A 17751-nucleotide genomic window follows, 5' to 3' on the forward strand; every position below is an offset into this window, starting at 1 on the left:
CCACCGCAAATAGAAAGCTTTTCAAACTCTTTTCAGGGGCCAATTTACATCAACTCAGTTGATAAAACCAAATTATCCTGTTAAAGCTAAAGATCTTAACTGGTTATAGAGTCCCAAGTACGGAAATAGTTGACAAAATGGTATATGCTGTCACTTAAAAATTAACGTAATCTTTTACCCCAAAGTGTATTTAATTTTCTCTCCGAAGTGAATCAATTTCCTGACTTTCAAACCTGTCAGAATACTAATATTACATTTCGTTGATCGATCAAAACCAGCAAATTCAGTTACCAATATCTTCTGATTGTTTTCCAGGAGGCTAAAGTATTTCTCTCGAAAATAGTGAAAATTTTTCATTTTTGAAGGCGTGAACTTTGACGAGTATTAATTTTTCAGGAGGAAAAAACACAAAAGATTTGCATTTTGTTTTAAAACAAGTGACGCCAATTACCTCCGCTCAATAGTAAAGAAAATTTTGTTAATGAATCTTGCTTCAAAGTTTTCCCGCTTTTTGTTCCGGTAGCCGAAAGCTATGATGAAAAACCCTTTTTTCGAATTTGCTACCCGGGCTAAATCTCTAGTTTGAATTGAAACAGTTTTGTTTGCTGCCATTAATGTTTTGGCTTTCTTCGACAATCTTCTCATTTGTTTCGCCGTGTGTAAAAACCACAGGCTTCGCACGCTTCCCAACATGTTTGTGATAGCTCTGACTGTAAGTGATATTCAGATCTCCACCTGTTGTACACCTTTTACGGTCACAAGTCTTTTTTACGGTCACAAGTCTTTTTTACGGTCACAAGTCTTTTTTACGGTCACAAGTCTTTTTTACGGTCGTTGGGTTTTTGGCAAAAGCTTTTGCTCCCTTCAGGGTTTTGGAGTGTACGCTTTTTCAATTGTGTCCTTTTTTACCATGGGAATAAATGCAGTGAGTCGATATTTCTGCGTCGTGAAACCTGCAAAGTATCGCATGTTGTTTACGAAGAAAAAATACATTTGATTTACATTGCTATTTTTTGTTGTTTGGCTTTCGCTGGATCTGCGCTTTCATTCTTCAAATCTGGAACCGACGTATTTCAGTTTCATCCGGGCAAAGCGATGTGTTTGATCGTCTTCGAAGGTGACGACGCAGCTTTTATAGTCTTTGGAAACGTTTTTTATATAGCCACTCCTTTCGCCATTATCACAGTCTGCTGCGTCAAAGTATTCCGCGCTGTTTCATGATCAAATCGTGTCTTCTCACACAAAAATAACCCCCAGCGACTACGGGCAAATGTAGGAGAAGCAAAAGTGACAAAGAATTTAGTAGTGGTTGTCCTCGGATTTGTATGTTGTTGGGTTCCAGTTTACGTTATGGATTTCATTGATGTGAAAAGCAAGAAACATACTTTGCCAAGACAAGGGTATCTTCCAATGGCGTTCTTTCTGTACCTGAGTAGCACCTTTCATATACGGTGCCATGAATAGGCAGTTTAGGTGAGAATGCAATTTCATAGTGTGTAAAATCCTTCGCTTCAAATATCAGAACAGTCATAGGTAAAACTATACGGCGCGATTTGGTGATGTTCTTCACGTCAAAATTCATGCAGCTTACGCGAGAGACTGATTTACTTACACAGAAATATTAATTCGACGGCACAGGTTCGTTGTTTGTGTGATTATAAAATGAGAGAGATGGCAAAATTTGAACTCATTTTATTCGTGTTGCCAGAAACGAGGGATAAAAAACAAACAAACAAAAAAGCTGAGTTTCCCTCGGCTACACGCTCTGGACCGAGGGATTAATTTAGTTTTGTTGTTGTTGTTGCTTTATGCATAGTTAGTAGAGGGGAACTGGTTATGAAACCTGGCAAACTTCAGAAGGCCGGCCTATTGTTTCGCTTTTGAGGTTGAACAGGTCCATCACGTGATCGTGACCCTGCACATCATAAAGCAATATGGCGGACGAGACAGACGCGCTGTTCATGTTTGGTGATGATTTAGAAGCTATTTTCGATGTTTTAGAAGAAGATGAGAGAATACGAGGTGACTTCTCGGAAGCAGTGAACCTGGTAAGTGTTGAAGATTTTATTTTTGACTCAAATTATCGACAAATACACTCGAAAGTGTTCAAACTGTTTCTGTAAACAGTCACAACTTTCTTGTATTTTGGATTTATACAGCCGGTAAAAATAGCATGAAATGTGTAGGCTTTTTGCAGAATTTTAATCTCAGTACATTTAGCAATTATTTAAAAAGTAAACTGAATTAAAAAACAAAGAAAAATGACCATAAAGATCTCAAAACCATGAACGATGTTTCCCTATAATCGACCCTTTGCTACAACAATTTCTTGCCTAGACTTTGCTAACTCCGAACTTTCTACTTTATTATGCTATGTATTCAGTGTATTCATTATTATCCCCCTTTTTAGACCCAAACTTATCATATCGTTTGTGAATGTGGGCAAAGCTACAAAACCAAAGCTGGATATGAGAGACACTGGACCGCAAAACATGGGAACATCGAAAGTAAGTCCGCTACACTGTTCACAACCAGCCTTGTCGCCGAGGTGGTGAACAGTGCTGTACAGAGTATTAAAGAAAGGAAGGTGTTCAATTTAAGCATTAAGAATGAGCTGACTGTATTGATATTTGACTTAGAGGAAAGATCTGATGAATTCTTTTATCTCAAAACAATCTATGAATCACTAAGAAAGAAAGGAGATGTTGAAAAGTTTTATTCTAATTTTTAGGGAACTGTTGCATTGAATGCCACCAAGTACTTCAAAGGACTCACACGAAATGCAGCAACATTTTTGGCAACTAAGGTGACAGACACTATGATAACAAACTAAAAAAAAACAGAAGTTATCTTCTGTAAGCGATGAGTCCATCCACGAATTGACAAACAAACAAAAGGCTGGGCTACAATATGTGAGCGGTTATGTAGTGCAAAACTTGCTAACTATGCTTTATGTGATTGTATCTCTTACCCTGTCTCTAAATTTTCAAACTGAAACCCTGAATTAGAAAATGAAAAACAATTCCTTGAACTAGTGTGAAATGTTGCGTTGATGTGACGTCCAATGCTTTGCTAAAAATGAGTCTATTTCGATCACAGCTTTAACAATAAATACTATTCTACTATGTCAAATTGTTCCGCGCAGGAAAACTTACACTCTTACTGTCTGGGAGATTTTACCATTGATTCGATTCTTATAGATGTGAGCCAGCTTCTAGACTTATTAAGTTCATCCTCTCGTAATATTCGGTCCCAGGTCCCTCTCTCAAACTTTCCGGGTTACTTGATACAGTGCTGTTGTTAAGCTCACATGTGTTGCTCTGGGGGTAGTAGTTGAATGAGACACACGTCACCTCTATAAGGCAATAGGCCATACACTTCCATGAAGAGGTCACGTGATACTCCGTGTGAATCACGTGACCTGTCAATGCTAACTGTACACCGGTTTTTGACACGAGGAGGTGAAACAAAGCATCTTCATGATGGATGTCTTGGTTTTCTTTGATATGGGTGAAAATAACATCACAGAGATTAATTAAATATGGCACCTTGTGTCTATTTAACCAGGAGCCCATTACCCAGAGCTTCCATCTCAGTTGTTCCTGTAACGTTGCTAGGAAACGAGGCTCCTCTCACCCCAGGACTTGGAGGAAGAAGAGCGGGAAAATCTGGTCGGCCATCTTGTTGTGTTGAGGTAGTGTCGCCGCGGCTAATTGTATTAAAGGAGGTTTATTAAACGTTACATACCCTTGAATCAACCCTGTCCCGTATCTTTTTATTTTTAGAGATGAGATATCTGCGGGGGTTCTTATCCTTAAACTTTCCGCGCTTTCCGTCATTATTGAAATAATTTTGTGCGACCTGCAAGTAACACAATAGAGACGTAACACAATAGGACGACAGCTCTCTTATGATTGGCTATCATAAAAACACCCGCGAAAACCGCCGTGGGAGGTGCTTCTAAAAATAGAAAGATAGGGGACAGGGTTGGCTCAGAGGGTCAGTATGGAAGATTGAAGCTCCAGGTAATGGGCTCCTGATTTAACCAATCGAATCCGTATCTCTTCAGTAATAAATCACTAGTGACACTAAAATTGTGGTAAATATAAAAAAGTAGCTCATGAGGCGCAGCTGAGGGTGTCACTGATGTCATTTTTATTTTCTGAGAAAGTCGTTTTATGCAGTGTTCTCTCAAGTTCTAATTTCTATTTATCAATCAATTGGAAGTCAGAAAAAAATCAGTTTTGGTCACAGTTACTAAGATTTGTTTTAATGGCACAAGAGAATTACTATGCTGTAAGAATTCTTGAAATACGACCAACTCTCTCTCTTCTAAGTCTGGAGTGGCCTATAACTATTTTAAACCCAACTGATGGATTTCTCACCTACGCAATATCTTGCTTTCACTTCCAAAGCTGTCGGCTGCAGCTTATACACATAGTATCCATAGCAATGCTTGACTTGCGCCGGAACTTCGGCGAAGCAGCAGTTGTCATTCCAACTAAAGCAAACAGTCCGGTTTACAAGGCCTTCCTCCGCAGATGGGTGACCTCCGCGAAGCCAACCTGAAGCCTGGGTTCCACAAGTCCGAGGTTCTGTACAGGAGTCAGGTAACTGGTGAAAAAATTCACATATTCAAAATATGGGTAATTCGTAAATTAGCTCTTTCTTTAGTCTGCTAGGGAACTAGTCTAGAGCAGTTCGCAATACCCATTCAAGTCATGCGATATTTCCCCCTTTAGCAGCATAGATTTTGTAATTTTATGCCCCACCCGATCAAAACTCTCCCTTGAAAGTTTAAACTTCAAGACCTCCCCTCACAATAATTGTAAATATAAAGCAGACCTGCACTGGGGTCGCTGTGGCTGGACTAACAAAGCGGTACCATATGCTGTTGTCGATGTCATTATCATTTTGCGCCAACACTTGATTATGTACCACGTGATGAGCTGTTCTAGTCCCTTCCACTAGGTCTCTGAATTCCGTGCACATCTCACGTCTGCCTTGAATTTAACAGAGGATAGCTTTTGATATTAACTGAGTAAAGGTAAATAAGATAAAGTCTATACTCCAGCCTACTGGCCCACCCAACCGGAGCTTATACCGGTTTTTAGAAACATGAAGCGACCAAGCGTATCGCCACCCCTTTCCTCTCTGGATAGGATGCCATTCCATCGCAATGCTACCCCCAAAATTACATCAGGCTTCCATTACAATTCGCTGGTGCCCATACATACTTCTGGGTGGAGAGAGGTAAAGTCATAGTGAGGCGTTTCGCTAAAGAAGACAGCACATTGACCTTCCCAGGTCTCGAGCCGGGATCTCTCGATTCGGAGTCCAGTGCACTGACCATTAGAAGTCTTTGGCCACTGCGTTTCTAAAATTTTTTTAGCAGTTTTTCGGGAAAAATAGCTCAGCCAATTTGGGGTAAAATTTATGTAAATCAGAGAGCACAAAAATGCATTAGATATAAATAATGGAACAAAAAAGGACTGATCGCAGGGAAGCTAATGATAAATGGATTCTTAGTATAGTAATAATTATTGCACTGCCCGGTAGAGTTTTCCTTTAAAAGATCCAAGCTTGGCACTCGCTTATAAAACTTTTTTACTTACTGCGCAAGTTCAAAATAAATCTGTAGTAATCAGCACCATGTTTGTTACTGGCCACACAGTCAATCGCCCACGTGGTAATACCCCTTTGAATAATGATTGACAGATTCAGCGTCAGGTCGGATGAACTGTTTTGAAGGACGACACCATCTTTGACCCAGGCCACGAGCGGTTCAGGGTAACCGAAAGGCTCTGGACAGACCAGAGTTAAAGAAGTTTGGTCATATGCGTCCTGCACTGAGTGTTCCACTGGCTTGTATTTCAAAATGGCTAGAAAGAAAGAGATACTGTTATCATCTTTTTTGAATTTCTCTAAAAAACCAACTCTTTAAGTTCGTATTCAGTGACAATCTTACAGTAAGTGCTGTAACCAAGGGCTGCTGAGTGGAATTAGGAACTAACAACGAGTGTCGTTTCTCTATCATTACCAATTAGATACGGACGAAGCTCTCTCTATGTCCATTGTTGAGCCATTGATGTATAACACTCCCCACCTTCTACTCCCTGCCAATTCGCCCTTTCCCATCTCCCCCTATTAGACTCTTCATTATAGATAAAGAACTTAAATTAGGCACGTCAATTTATGACCAAACGAAAAGCTTTTATGGACTTAACCCTCAAGCTTTCAAGATCTGATTGTTAATTCTCCTCTCTAGCTGCTACATTTTTCTTGTAAATTACTTTCGAGAATTTGGTTTTAGATCGAGATAAAAACTTCCTTATAAGTTTGAATACTCTCATAACTCGTTTTCTGGCTAATGTATGGATAATACAGGGAGAAGTTACATGTTAATCACTTCTGGGATTTGAAACAAAAGGTTAAATTGCAAAATACCTCTGCTTTCAGAATACACCTCCACTTCGCACAAAGTCAGAATCATTTTACTTCCCACAAGTCTGATATTTACGTATCGTCCAGTTTTTCTCGGTTTACAATAAAACGAATCTTTGAGCGAAGTGGCCATAGAGTACAACCCACCGCACCTCGGATTCGAGTTCCCGTTATTTACCAAACTATCACCTGAGGCGGAAAAAAACTTCCGGTTAGACTACCTTGTTTATCGTTGAAGTCAAATACCTGCAGTTAATCAGGGTTAAAGCTTTCCTTTTCAAAATGACAAAATACAAACTACGACTTGATACTCTTTCCATATGTAATAAGCACTTATTGACTTTTGACTTTCCAAAGTGAAAACGCTGAGGGTTTCTTGCTCGGGTGGAAATAAACTCACTGTTTCCAATTGGGCTAGTCATGAACTCTGAAATTAGAAAAAGAACTGCAAAATATTTTTTTTTGACGCGCGCTGGCACACAAATTTTCGGCACATGCGGGTCGAAAGGTCCATATAAGTTGTTATTTTGCTAGGGAGTGAATGAGTATTGATACATGGCACGTGATAAGTTCTCCTCCAATCGGAAAACGCATTTGAGTTCAAAGCCTTAACAAAGAGCTTATCTACCTAACACGGATACTATGTTAACCGTAAGCTTTACTTGATGTAGTTCATCGGATATATCCTAGCGTGAGTTTTAGCCAAAGCTAGGCTGGCCAAGTTCAGCTGCAAGCTTGTTTGAGTGGGGTTTGTAAATAAGATGAAATAATAACATGAAAGTAAATTATATCCAGAGGGAATTTTTAGCCTACCCACTCGGATTTCTATGTTGAAAAGCCTGTAGCTAGCTTCTACTCTGTTGACTATGAACACCTCTGACACGTACTGACTTGATCCCAGATCCCCACGCCACCAAGGATCCGTTGTTGTATATGTATGTGTACAACTTGATGAGGAAAAACGGCCGTCAATATTTCCATCCAATGCTCGCACCGGATAAGCAGAGTGGGACACAGTGGACTGAGATGCTGACTTGCCCAAAGCAAGGTTTGCTGTCAAAGTAGAAGCAAAAGTAACCGACTATGCTGATAGCAATATAACTTAAAAGCTTACATGAACCCACCTCTAACAGTCTCGTCACAGGAAGAACAGTTCAATGTTCAAAACTGACAACTCATTATGGTCTCTACTTCCAATTTTTTATCATTTACCACTATAACTACATGATGGCTGCACAATTTTTGCTTGCTAATACATCAATCAATTCGAAGCTACAACATCCTCCCACCTGGATAACCCACGGGTAATGACTGTCGTCATTACCCGGGTAGGCTGGAAAAAATTTGAACCTTACCTGGGTGGTGTGAGAAATTTGAAGCGGAATTGTTAAGTCTTTCCAGCGAAATAAACGCGTTTTATCCTTTAATATACACCGAATGCAAATATGGCGTCCAATTTGAATTGCCATTGTTCTGGGCTGACTAGCCTTGTCTTCACGTGGAAACACAAAAGGATTAATACATGTGTGAGAGGCTAGTCAGTCCAGAACAATGGCAATTCAAATTGGACGCCATATTTGCATTCGGTGTATAGAAGTGTTCAATGTTCACTTTCGCAAACAGATGGCTCAGAAAAGGGCTACAAGGAAGTCACCGTCGCTAATCTTGCCTCAGTTTTACAAATTGACAATCTAGTCTGACTTTTGGGTGGGGCGTTTAAACGCTAATTTGGTCTCAGGGGAAGGAAAAAGCTCAGATGCCGTTTTATTGCCCGGCATAACTGGTTGTTTCCCTTTCACTTTCCTCCAGCTAACCTCCACATCATCCCTCCAACCCTCCTACCATCCTTCCTCCCTCTCATTCTCTATACATAGCTACCGATCAGCCTGTCTCTCTTCCTTCTTACCCATCCGCTTATATCCCTACCATCCTTCCTTCCTCCCTCTCTTTCTCTATACATAGCAACCGATCAGCCTGTCCCGTTTCATTCTTACCCATCAGCTTACATCCCTAGCATCCTTCCTTCCTCCCTCTCTTTCTCTATACATAGCTACCGATCAGCCAGTCTCTCTTCCTTCTTACCCAGCAGCTTACATCCCTACCATCCTTCCTTCCTTCCTTCCTTTCTCTCTTTCTCTATACATAGCTACAGATCAGCCAGTCTCCCCTCTTACCCATCAGCTTACATCTCTTCCATCCTTCCTTCCTTTCTCTCTTTCTATATACAGAGCTACCGATCAGCCAGTCTCTCCTCCTTCTTACCCATCAGCTTACATCTCTACCATCCTTCCTTCTTCCCTGTCTTTCTCTATACATAGCTACCCATCAGCCTGTCTCTCTTCCTTCTTACCCATCAGCTTACATCCCTACCATCCTTCCTTCCTCCTTCTCTTTCTCTATACATAGCAACCGATCAGCCTGTCCCGTTTCATTCTTACCCATCAGCTTACATCCCTAGCATCCTTCCTTCCTCCCTCTCTTTCTCTATACATAGCTACCGATCAGCCAGTCTCTCTTCCTTCTTACCCAGCTGCTTCATCCTACCATCCTTCCTTCCTCTCTCTCTTTCTATATGCATAGCTACCGATCAGCCAGTCTTTCTTCCTTCTTAACCATCAGCTTACATCTCTACCATCCTTTCTCCCTCCCTGTCTTCTCTATACATAGCTACCGATCAGCCAGTCTCTCTTCCTTCTTACCCATCAGCTTTTATCCCTACCATCCTTCCATCCTTTCTCTCTTTCTCTCTACATAGCTATCCATCAGCCAGTCTTTCTTCCTTCTTAACCATCAGCTTACATCTCTACCATCCTTTCTCCCTCCCTGTCTTCTCTATACATAGCAACCGATCACCCAGTCTCTCTTCCTTCTTACCCATCAGCTTACATCCCTACCATCCTTCCTTCCTCCCTGTCTTTCTTTATACATAGCTACCCATCAGCCTGTCTCTCTTCCTTCTTACCCATCAGCTTACATCCCTACCATCCTTCCTTGCTCCCTCTCTTTCTCTATACATAGCTACCCATCAGCCTGTCTCTCTTCCTTCTTAACCATCAGCTTACATCCCTACCATCTTTCCATCCTCCCTCTCTTTCTCTATACATAGCAACCCATCAGCCTGTCTCTCTTCCTTCTTAACCATCAGCTTACATCCCTACCATCTTTCCATCCTCCCTCTCTTTCTCTATACATAGCTACCCATCAGCCTGTCTCTCTTCATTCTTAACCATCAGCTTACATCCCTACCATCCTTCCTTCCTCTCTGTCTTTCTCTATACATAGCTACCCATCAGCCTGTCTCTCTTCATTCTTAACCATCAGCTTACATCACAACCATCTTTCCTTCCTCCCTCTCTTTCTATACACATAGCAACCGATCACCCAGTCTCTCTTCCTTCTTACCCAGCAGCTTACATCCCTACCATCCCTCCTTCCTTTCTCTCTTTCTCTATAGATAGTTACCGATCGGCCCGGCTGTCTCTCTTTCTTCTTACCCATCAGCTTACATCCCTACCATCCTTCCTTGCTCCCTCTCTTTCTCTATACATAGCTACCCATCAGCCTGTCTCTCTTCCTTCCTACCCATCAGCTTATATCCCTACTATCCTTCCTTCCTTTCTCTCTTTCTCTATACATAGCTGCCGATCAGCCAGTCTCTCTTTCTTCTTACCCATCAGGTTACATCCCTACCATCTTTCCTTCCTTTCTCTCTGCTTTCTTATCCACCACCATTATTAAGTTTCCTACCTACATCTTTATCTACCTCATAGGAGAATACTTGCGGCCCACCTGTTGGATTAGGATTTACTGACATCCCACAGATCTCCAGTTTCTTGTTGTCTCCCGCTATTCGGATGTTCACATACCGACCTCTGATACCCGGGATGCAGAAGAAGGACTTTTCTTGTGATGAAGTTGTAGTGTATGGTCCTCCAAACTTTTGATTTGAGTTTCCTTCATTATCGAGACTGTCACCTAAGGAATAAGAAAATGCAAAGTTAGTAAACAGAAATACAGGATACAACTGACTTTATCTCTCCTCGCTTCACGATCCTTTGATAAGAAGTGCCTAAGGATCTTCATTAAGTTTACCGATGGAGCGACGAAATCTTACACTGGGCTACGATTGGTCTGGGAACCTCAAGCAACCCCCCTTCCCGAACCAATCAGATTTAAAACTAAAATCAGTCGAGAATTAGTCATTCCCGTTTTCACACGGTTGAAAGTACCACGCTGGAATCTTACTGGTTTCTTCTTCTCTCCTTTGTTCTAATCAGCCATTGGAAAAGAAAAAGAAAATATACTAAAGGTTGAGCAAATGTTTGGTTGTATAACTCGGACCACTCACCGATTCGTATTTCGAAATCTGTTAATGCATGTGCACCGGTCAAAATGCTTATTGCATCGACAACGTAACTCCTCCCCAGATCTACACGCCACCAAGGGTCTGTAAGTAGACTGGTGACTGCACACCGTGCTGATGTACCTTCAACAGCCAATGCAGCCTCTGACTCGCCGTGACCGGATATTTTTGCTGGTTGTCTCAATGCCAAGTCAGCTGAGGTAAAATGTGATAAAATAATTTATTGTCTTCAGATTCTCAATGAAGCTGTTAGAATCTTAAGCCGAAGGGGGCTTGGCACGAGAAAGTTTATTTCTCGCAGGAGTCTTCCTGTTGTGAAGTGTCATTGAAACAGATAGCAATCTGTCGCAACAACTTATCTTGGTTTTTTTTATGACATTCTAACAAAGAAGTAAAGTCGAATGGGCCTTATAGAACTGGGATAGGATGTCTCTTTACCAGACCAAGGTGTCGAACCGCTGAAAAGGAAAAAAGTTGTCAACAATTTCCTTTTCCTTTTTTCCTATTATGAAATGCAATGGCTTGACCGGGTCGTCGTGTTGTGTTGTTAGTTAATACAGGTGAATAAATGGGTACAGGAAAACTGTTTGGGAAGCCTGACAAAATGGAGTGGAGAGGGGAGGGGGAGAGCGGGAAGTTGCGATGGTCTAACACTCCACCCAGGGGGCAGTTCTGGGACTCTTCACCACAAAGACTTAAATTCGGTCTTATGCCGGGAAAATCACACAAATTTTGCTCCACATAAACTATTTTAATTGTTTTTAACTGTCAGTTCTCTGTATCTTGAGACGTGCAATGAGACATGCATTGATTATCCAATGTATATCACCATCATTTAGGAACCTCGAGACTATTTTCAGATGAAGTCAAACAACAAATTTCCACAGATGAATAATTTGCGATGTGTTGTGGATTGCAGCTTTTTTGTTTATACATACCTGCTGTTACATCAGAGATTCTTAAAAACAGAATTATGATCCCAGTTTCTATCATCACCTGCGTTTTAAATTCAGAAACTATACTCAACGCTTTAGACTTTTTAAGAGGCGTTTGGACTTAAAAGAGAATTTTCCAAGAAAGAGAAAATTAACATAACTGAAGTGAGGAGATGGATTTGAATTTTGCTCAAGTCCTTGACTCAAGTTGCGTAGATTATTTAGTAAACTGCAGAACTCTCGTAGAGCTACGGCACCAAAGTTAACCGCGGTTAAAGCGCCCAAAAAATATTCGAGCGCGTGTTTTCTTTAACCACTGAATGCAAAAAGAAAAGTTTGATGAAAGACCTTCCGTGTAGTGCTTTAACAATCCAGAAGTTTATTACAGCAACATGATTATGTCAGGTAAAATGCAACTAAATGTACTAAATATTGTGATCAGAATGAATCAAATGGCGTACTTACGCTAACAAAGTTCAATATAAAGTAGTTATCCGTTGACATTGTTGTAGATTTATGCAAAAATCCCTCTGAGGCCCATCGCGTACATGCTATTTGACACTGAAAAAGTTTACATAACCAATTGCATCGCGAAGCTCTCTTATTCCAGCATAAAACTTGATTATGAATACACAATGTAAACAACTTTTGGTCTTTTCAAAGGATCAGTCCCCAATTGCTGCCGGAGGGACATAGAATGAACTGATCGAGTCGTTTCTGTTATTCTGTTTCGTACATAATGAATTAAACAGAGTATCTAGCGTCCCACCGCGATGGCATAATTTCCCAATTTATATGAATCCATCACAAAATTAATATTTTCTAGTTAGATCGTCACAAATTTCTCAGCTTTATTCATTATCATATGTTTTTGCTCATGAAGACAGCTGTGTGAAAGTTTTCCCTCGTCTATTAAATCCAAAAATCGACAAAGATTGTTTCTGATTCCTTAAAATCACCTTTGAATTTTGACATCATAGGAAGTAATTAATATTTTTTCAACGAAACCAGTCTGCTCTGTTGAAATGCCAATCAAGCAGGTGCTAAAGTCACTGAACCAAACCAAACCAAACCATCGACTATGTTGAATACCATATGGCCGAACATATTTCACTCACCAAATCTTACAATTTAAAATAAAGATGAATATATCAAGACTAAAAATAGGATTTCGTGTTCTAACTTTGGGAAGAGGATCGTGTTATCGATTACTATATAATTTATCAACTAATGAAATAAGTGAAAAAATTACTTAGTTCTGATTGGTTAAGATATATGCAGTTTTCAGGCAATTTAGCGTAGAAGAGAGTTAATTCAGCGCAGAAGAGGGTTAATTCAGTGCAAAGAAAATAACAAACCAGACATTTTGGTTGGTCAGTAATGAAAGAAACTCACAGAAGTACCAAAACTCACTGAACAATTCCTTGAACAGTTTGGCCGGACTTTGAACTTTTTCGCGCCTTTAAGATGTGAAAATTTCATTTTATCTTATTGTTTTGATCGTACGCGGTGGTTTTGACCTAACTCACAATGTCACTTGCAGGGTTTAAATTAATTATTTTTGCACGTGATGCGCGCGCTTTTCTTTTACATAATTGTGATAAGCTACCTCGTATTTTTTCACGTATATTATGAATACATAATCACATGATTTTTCTCGTGAAATTTGAAATAAATAAGCACTTGTAAAATTTCTTTTACAAATTGCATTCGCCCTACGGGTTCATGCAATTTTGTTAGTCTTTGAAAAAACTTACTCGTGCTTATTTATTCGAAGTTGCACTCGAAATCATGTGATTACCTATACGAATTTTGCATGTCTGAGAATTGAAATAAGCCCATTTCAACGAAAAAAACAGCTATATTGCTGATGACCCGCTAAATCTGCAGTTGACTCTGGTAAATTGACTGAATTCTTTATACTAATAGCTGGTAAAAAAAAATTTAAAAAGGATTATTTTGATGGACCGATCTGGGGACTTTGCTTTAAGGTGTGGTTCATAGCTACTGATGAACCACTCCTTACAAAAAGAACATTTTACAAAAATAAAAGAACCCGTGGCTCAAACTCTCTTTCTTTAAATTGCAAATCAAGAAAAATTGTGTTTCAGTAAATCAATTTCACGGGCGTGTCTCAATGACTCAAAACCAGGTGCAAGCTGGTGACGTGGGCGTGTGCATTCAGAGGCGTGGCAGTGAGAATTTTCTCTTTTAAAACATTCAGACTACCGCTTTGAAAATATTACAAAATATGTTATTTATTCTGTACACTTTGCTTTCATCGAGAAGCACTTGGGCATTTGACGAGCCGTTTCGAAGCTATAGACACTCCCTGCTCCGCCTAGAGGACTTCTTAAGCATCCGTCATGTTTTCCAAACCTCCCGTGTTCCACATATCTCAATGAATGCACATCTAACATGTAAGCCAATCATAATGTGGCTCATATTCGATTTGAAGGAAAAATTGAAAAGTTATTTCTTCTCGAATATGTGACCATAGGAAATTTTGGCAGACCATGACGGCGACGGAAACGAGGACATGGCAAAACAAAAAGATGTAATGAGCAAAGCAACAGCTTAGCACGTGCGTTTTAAGACTTCGTACATTTCTCAGATGTCCTCCCCAAAAAAACAACGTGAAAGTACCAGAATTTGCGTGGACTATTGACGGAAACCTAGACGGTAAATTATTTATGTTTCCATGTGCAGCTCGACGCTTCTCGCATATGCTATGCTGAAGTTCAGGTGTGGCTCCGTAGGAGACATTAAACGCATCCAACCATTTGCGAAAATGTAACCAAAAACATGAATTCATTCTGTAATCGACGTCTTCCTCGACGTTCCGTTGTTGATATTCTTTAAATGTTTCTAATTTTTTTCTTTGTCTCCGCAAAAACTTCTCTCCAGTCCTTTTCTGCGTTCCCCTGAATGCTTGAAATTTAACAAAGCGACAGTGGTAGCGTGGTCTGTATTCTTACCGGCAATAACATTCGTCATCACAGTGGTTAAAAGGATGTGGACTCACGAGCCGCAGCCGAGTAAGTCCGCAATAAACTTCGACCACTGCGATGACGAATACTGTTGTCGATAAGAGTAAAGACCACGCTAACTACTATCGATTTGTTTCTTACCAGAAAATCGACGTCGAATAAAACTTTTTTTTAATGCGTGACCAAGATCGTGACACGTTGACGCGAGTAGCGTTGTCTGTACCGTTTATCGACTAGGGCAAATTGTCCAATCACATTACGCCAGCTGTGGTAAAAATAGATGTTGTGACATTCCTGTAAATCTAATATGCGGCTGCTCATAAGAGAAGCCCGGAGGGGGGTGTATGCTTTCTCCACTTTCCACCAGTCCCTTTTTAACGTTCCCCTGAAAGCGTGATTGTGTGAATATGCGAGTATGTACCTGCTTGTCGGTGTGGTTCGAAGGGAGTGTCAACTACTGTTCTCTACACACTCAGGTTAGTTCATTTATTCGTACAACTTGCGATAAGATATCCATCATCTATTTCTCCCAAATTCATCATGAAATAAGCTCAACAAACAGGCCTTTATTGTCAAGAAAGTTAAAGTTGTTTACCTGGTCTACGGGTTTTAAGGAATCAATCTTAAACTGTTGAGTTAAGGTGTATGACAGCTGTATAACTCAGTGGCTTTTTGTTGATACGACATGGAATTCCAATCATCGTTACTGTACGGAGGAAGTAACTTAAAGCGGCTGATATCTTTCTTAAGAACGTTTTTTAAAAAAATGGTTATTTTATCATCACCGTTATTTCCCAACTAGAAAATTACCATCCCAATCTCCAGCTGAACGAAATTTTGAATTCTACAGCAACAGAATCATCAATTTAGGTTAACCAAAAATTTATTTGTTAAGGTGAAGCAATCAAACAAACGAGCCTGATATTGCTCTTCAACTGAAACAACAAAACAATCTTTCACCAAAATCCATGGGATAGCGCTGTTTAAGACATGTTTTACACAATTTCTTTTCAAACCTTTTAATGAGTATCTAATTGCTTGGGTTCAAGTGTAAAATCGTTTCGTTAAGTGTTAATGGAATTAGTGAATTTCAAGGAAACAAAAGATAAGCATTAGGAAAGAAATGTTAATAGGCCATTTTACAGTTGTGTACTTAGTTGCCAAGCCTTTGATTTGGGGTGAGGCTGAAGGTGACCTTGTCGTGATAGAGAACTGTATTTAGTTAGCATGATAACAAAGTGATTTACATTTGAAAGACAGTGAGGTCTGTATCATAACAAGGTCACCCCTAGCCTCACTCCCGTTAAAAGGCCTGGCAACCAAGCACACAACTGTAAAATGGACTATTGTTCTTGGTTCTCACAGCATTATTAGTTGGTCTTCGTCTGCTGACACACTCAGCCGATCATGGAGCATTCATGTAGACCGATATTTCACACTGGGAAAAAGTATATCTTTCATCGAGAGATGAAAACCTCATTTGAAGGCCATCGTGTATGTATTGATTATCAGTGTGATTAGGACGAAATATCAACACTGTTTGAAATAGAAATGGGTTTTTAGCTCAAGAACATCCACTGGGACTTCAATTAAGAATATTTTTAACTAAAATGCTTAGAGATGATTGTGCACCCTAACGTCAGTATACGAATTCTCAATACTGTTCTGTATACTATTCCCAAAGAGCTAACAAAGAGAATTCGTTTAACAATCAAAAGCTTTTCTGGTTGGTGATCATTTACTTTCATTCTCCTGACCTCAATGCTCGATTCGGGGCTAATATTGTAAGGAGAATTTAGATACCAGTCACTCTTAGGGGTTAAAAGATTAATAATAAGATTAATAATAAAAATCAAAACTTTCAGGGGAAGTCTCTTGGTGTAAACACCGGTGCTAGCGTTCATTTTTTTTGTTGTTCTTAATTTGGTGGTGCGCGGAGCAGACGACATTCAGAACTTGCTGACAAAGTTCGTTGTTGGTTTACTAGGAAATGGGAAGCGATTTTAGAGTAGCAATCTGTACAACGGGGTTGATTGTTCACGTTGTGTTTTTCATTGTGGCATCCGTCGCTAATGGTTTACTCCTTGTTGTTCTGTACAAAGATCCCTTAAGATGCTTCAGGAAGCCTATAGTGGTCTGCAAAGCCGTTCTGGCGCTGATAGACATTTTGAGCGGAAGTATAACAGGAATTGATGTTGTCTACAATTCCATTTTATGCGTACTTGGAAAAGAGAACACCTCCTCACTTGAAGGTACAATATTCGCGGCAGTTTTCGCCGGGTTTACAATTTGTACAGCAAATATGTTAGCACTGCTGCTGTCCTGTGAGAGGCTCTTTGCTGTAGCTTTCCCAATCGTCTATCGGCAAAAGCCCACGGTGAGGAGAGGTGTCATTGCTGTGGTATCCGTGGTGGTTTATTCCCTGACCTTCAGCTTATTAAGTTTAGCGGGGTCAAAATAGATGAGTGCACCTTCACGCTTTCACTTGACTGCCACTGCACCCTTTTTGGCTTTGATTGCAGTCAATATAGCGCTTATTATAGTGGTGCGACTGCACAACAGGAAAGCAGAATGTCTTTTAGAAGATTCTGCACGGTCATTAAACTCCACCGGCGTTGAATTAAAACGGAGACAGAGAGAGAGGGCTTTGGCAGTCACCACACAACTGATAGTGTTTTGTTTTGTGACATCTCTGCTTCCTTATCTCATCTTAAAACTATTGGATCTCTATTTACCAGAATGCAGAGGGCAGGATTGGTTTTTCGCCGGTGTAAGATTTTTCCTCCCGTTTCTCTACTTAAACCCTACCGCCAACCCTCTGATATTCAACTTCAGGCTTGCCCACATCCGGCGGGCGTTCAGACTCGTTTTCATGTCACGCTTTAAGTCACGTGATAGTCACCTGCAGCCGGAAGTCATACATTTGAGTTCCTTCGGAAGGTCACGTGACAGCTAATGACGAGTGAAATGCTAACTTCCTCGGAGCATCATCTTTCGTGAATGAACAACAACAATAAAA

At 40.3% G+C, this 17751-nt stretch overlaps 1 protein-coding gene and 1 pseudogene across 1 annotated transcript; one reads left to right on the forward strand and one right to left on the reverse strand.

The window, feature by feature from the left end:
* Positions 1 to 473: 473 nt before the first annotated feature.
* On the forward strand, positions 474 to 1670 carry LOC148736588 (G protein-coupled receptor 83-like; annotated as a pseudogene).
* A 374-nt stretch (positions 1671 to 2044) lies between these two features.
* Positions 2045 to 12484, reverse strand: LOC111333651 (uncharacterized). Its single transcript, XM_022939275.2, has 10 exons — positions 12208 to 12484; positions 11746 to 11803; positions 10793 to 11002; positions 10234 to 10419; positions 7258 to 7497; positions 6448 to 6633; positions 5616 to 5882; positions 4846 to 5003; positions 4386 to 4614; positions 2045 to 3499 (listed from the first exon to the last, which is right to left on the reverse strand). The coding sequence occupies exons 1-10, from the start codon at positions 12244 to 12246 to the stop codon at positions 3195 to 3197; spliced, it is 1878 nt and encodes a 625-aa protein (XP_022795010.2). The 5' UTR covers positions 12247 to 12484; the 3' UTR covers positions 2045 to 3194.
* Positions 12485 to 17751: the final 5267 nt, after the last annotated feature.

This window comes from Stylophora pistillata, chromosome 2 (genome assembly GCF_964205215.1).
Source record: "Stylophora pistillata chromosome 2, jaStyPist1.2, whole genome shotgun sequence".
NCBI classification, from domain to species: domain Eukaryota; kingdom Metazoa; phylum Cnidaria; class Anthozoa; order Scleractinia; family Pocilloporidae; genus Stylophora; species Stylophora pistillata.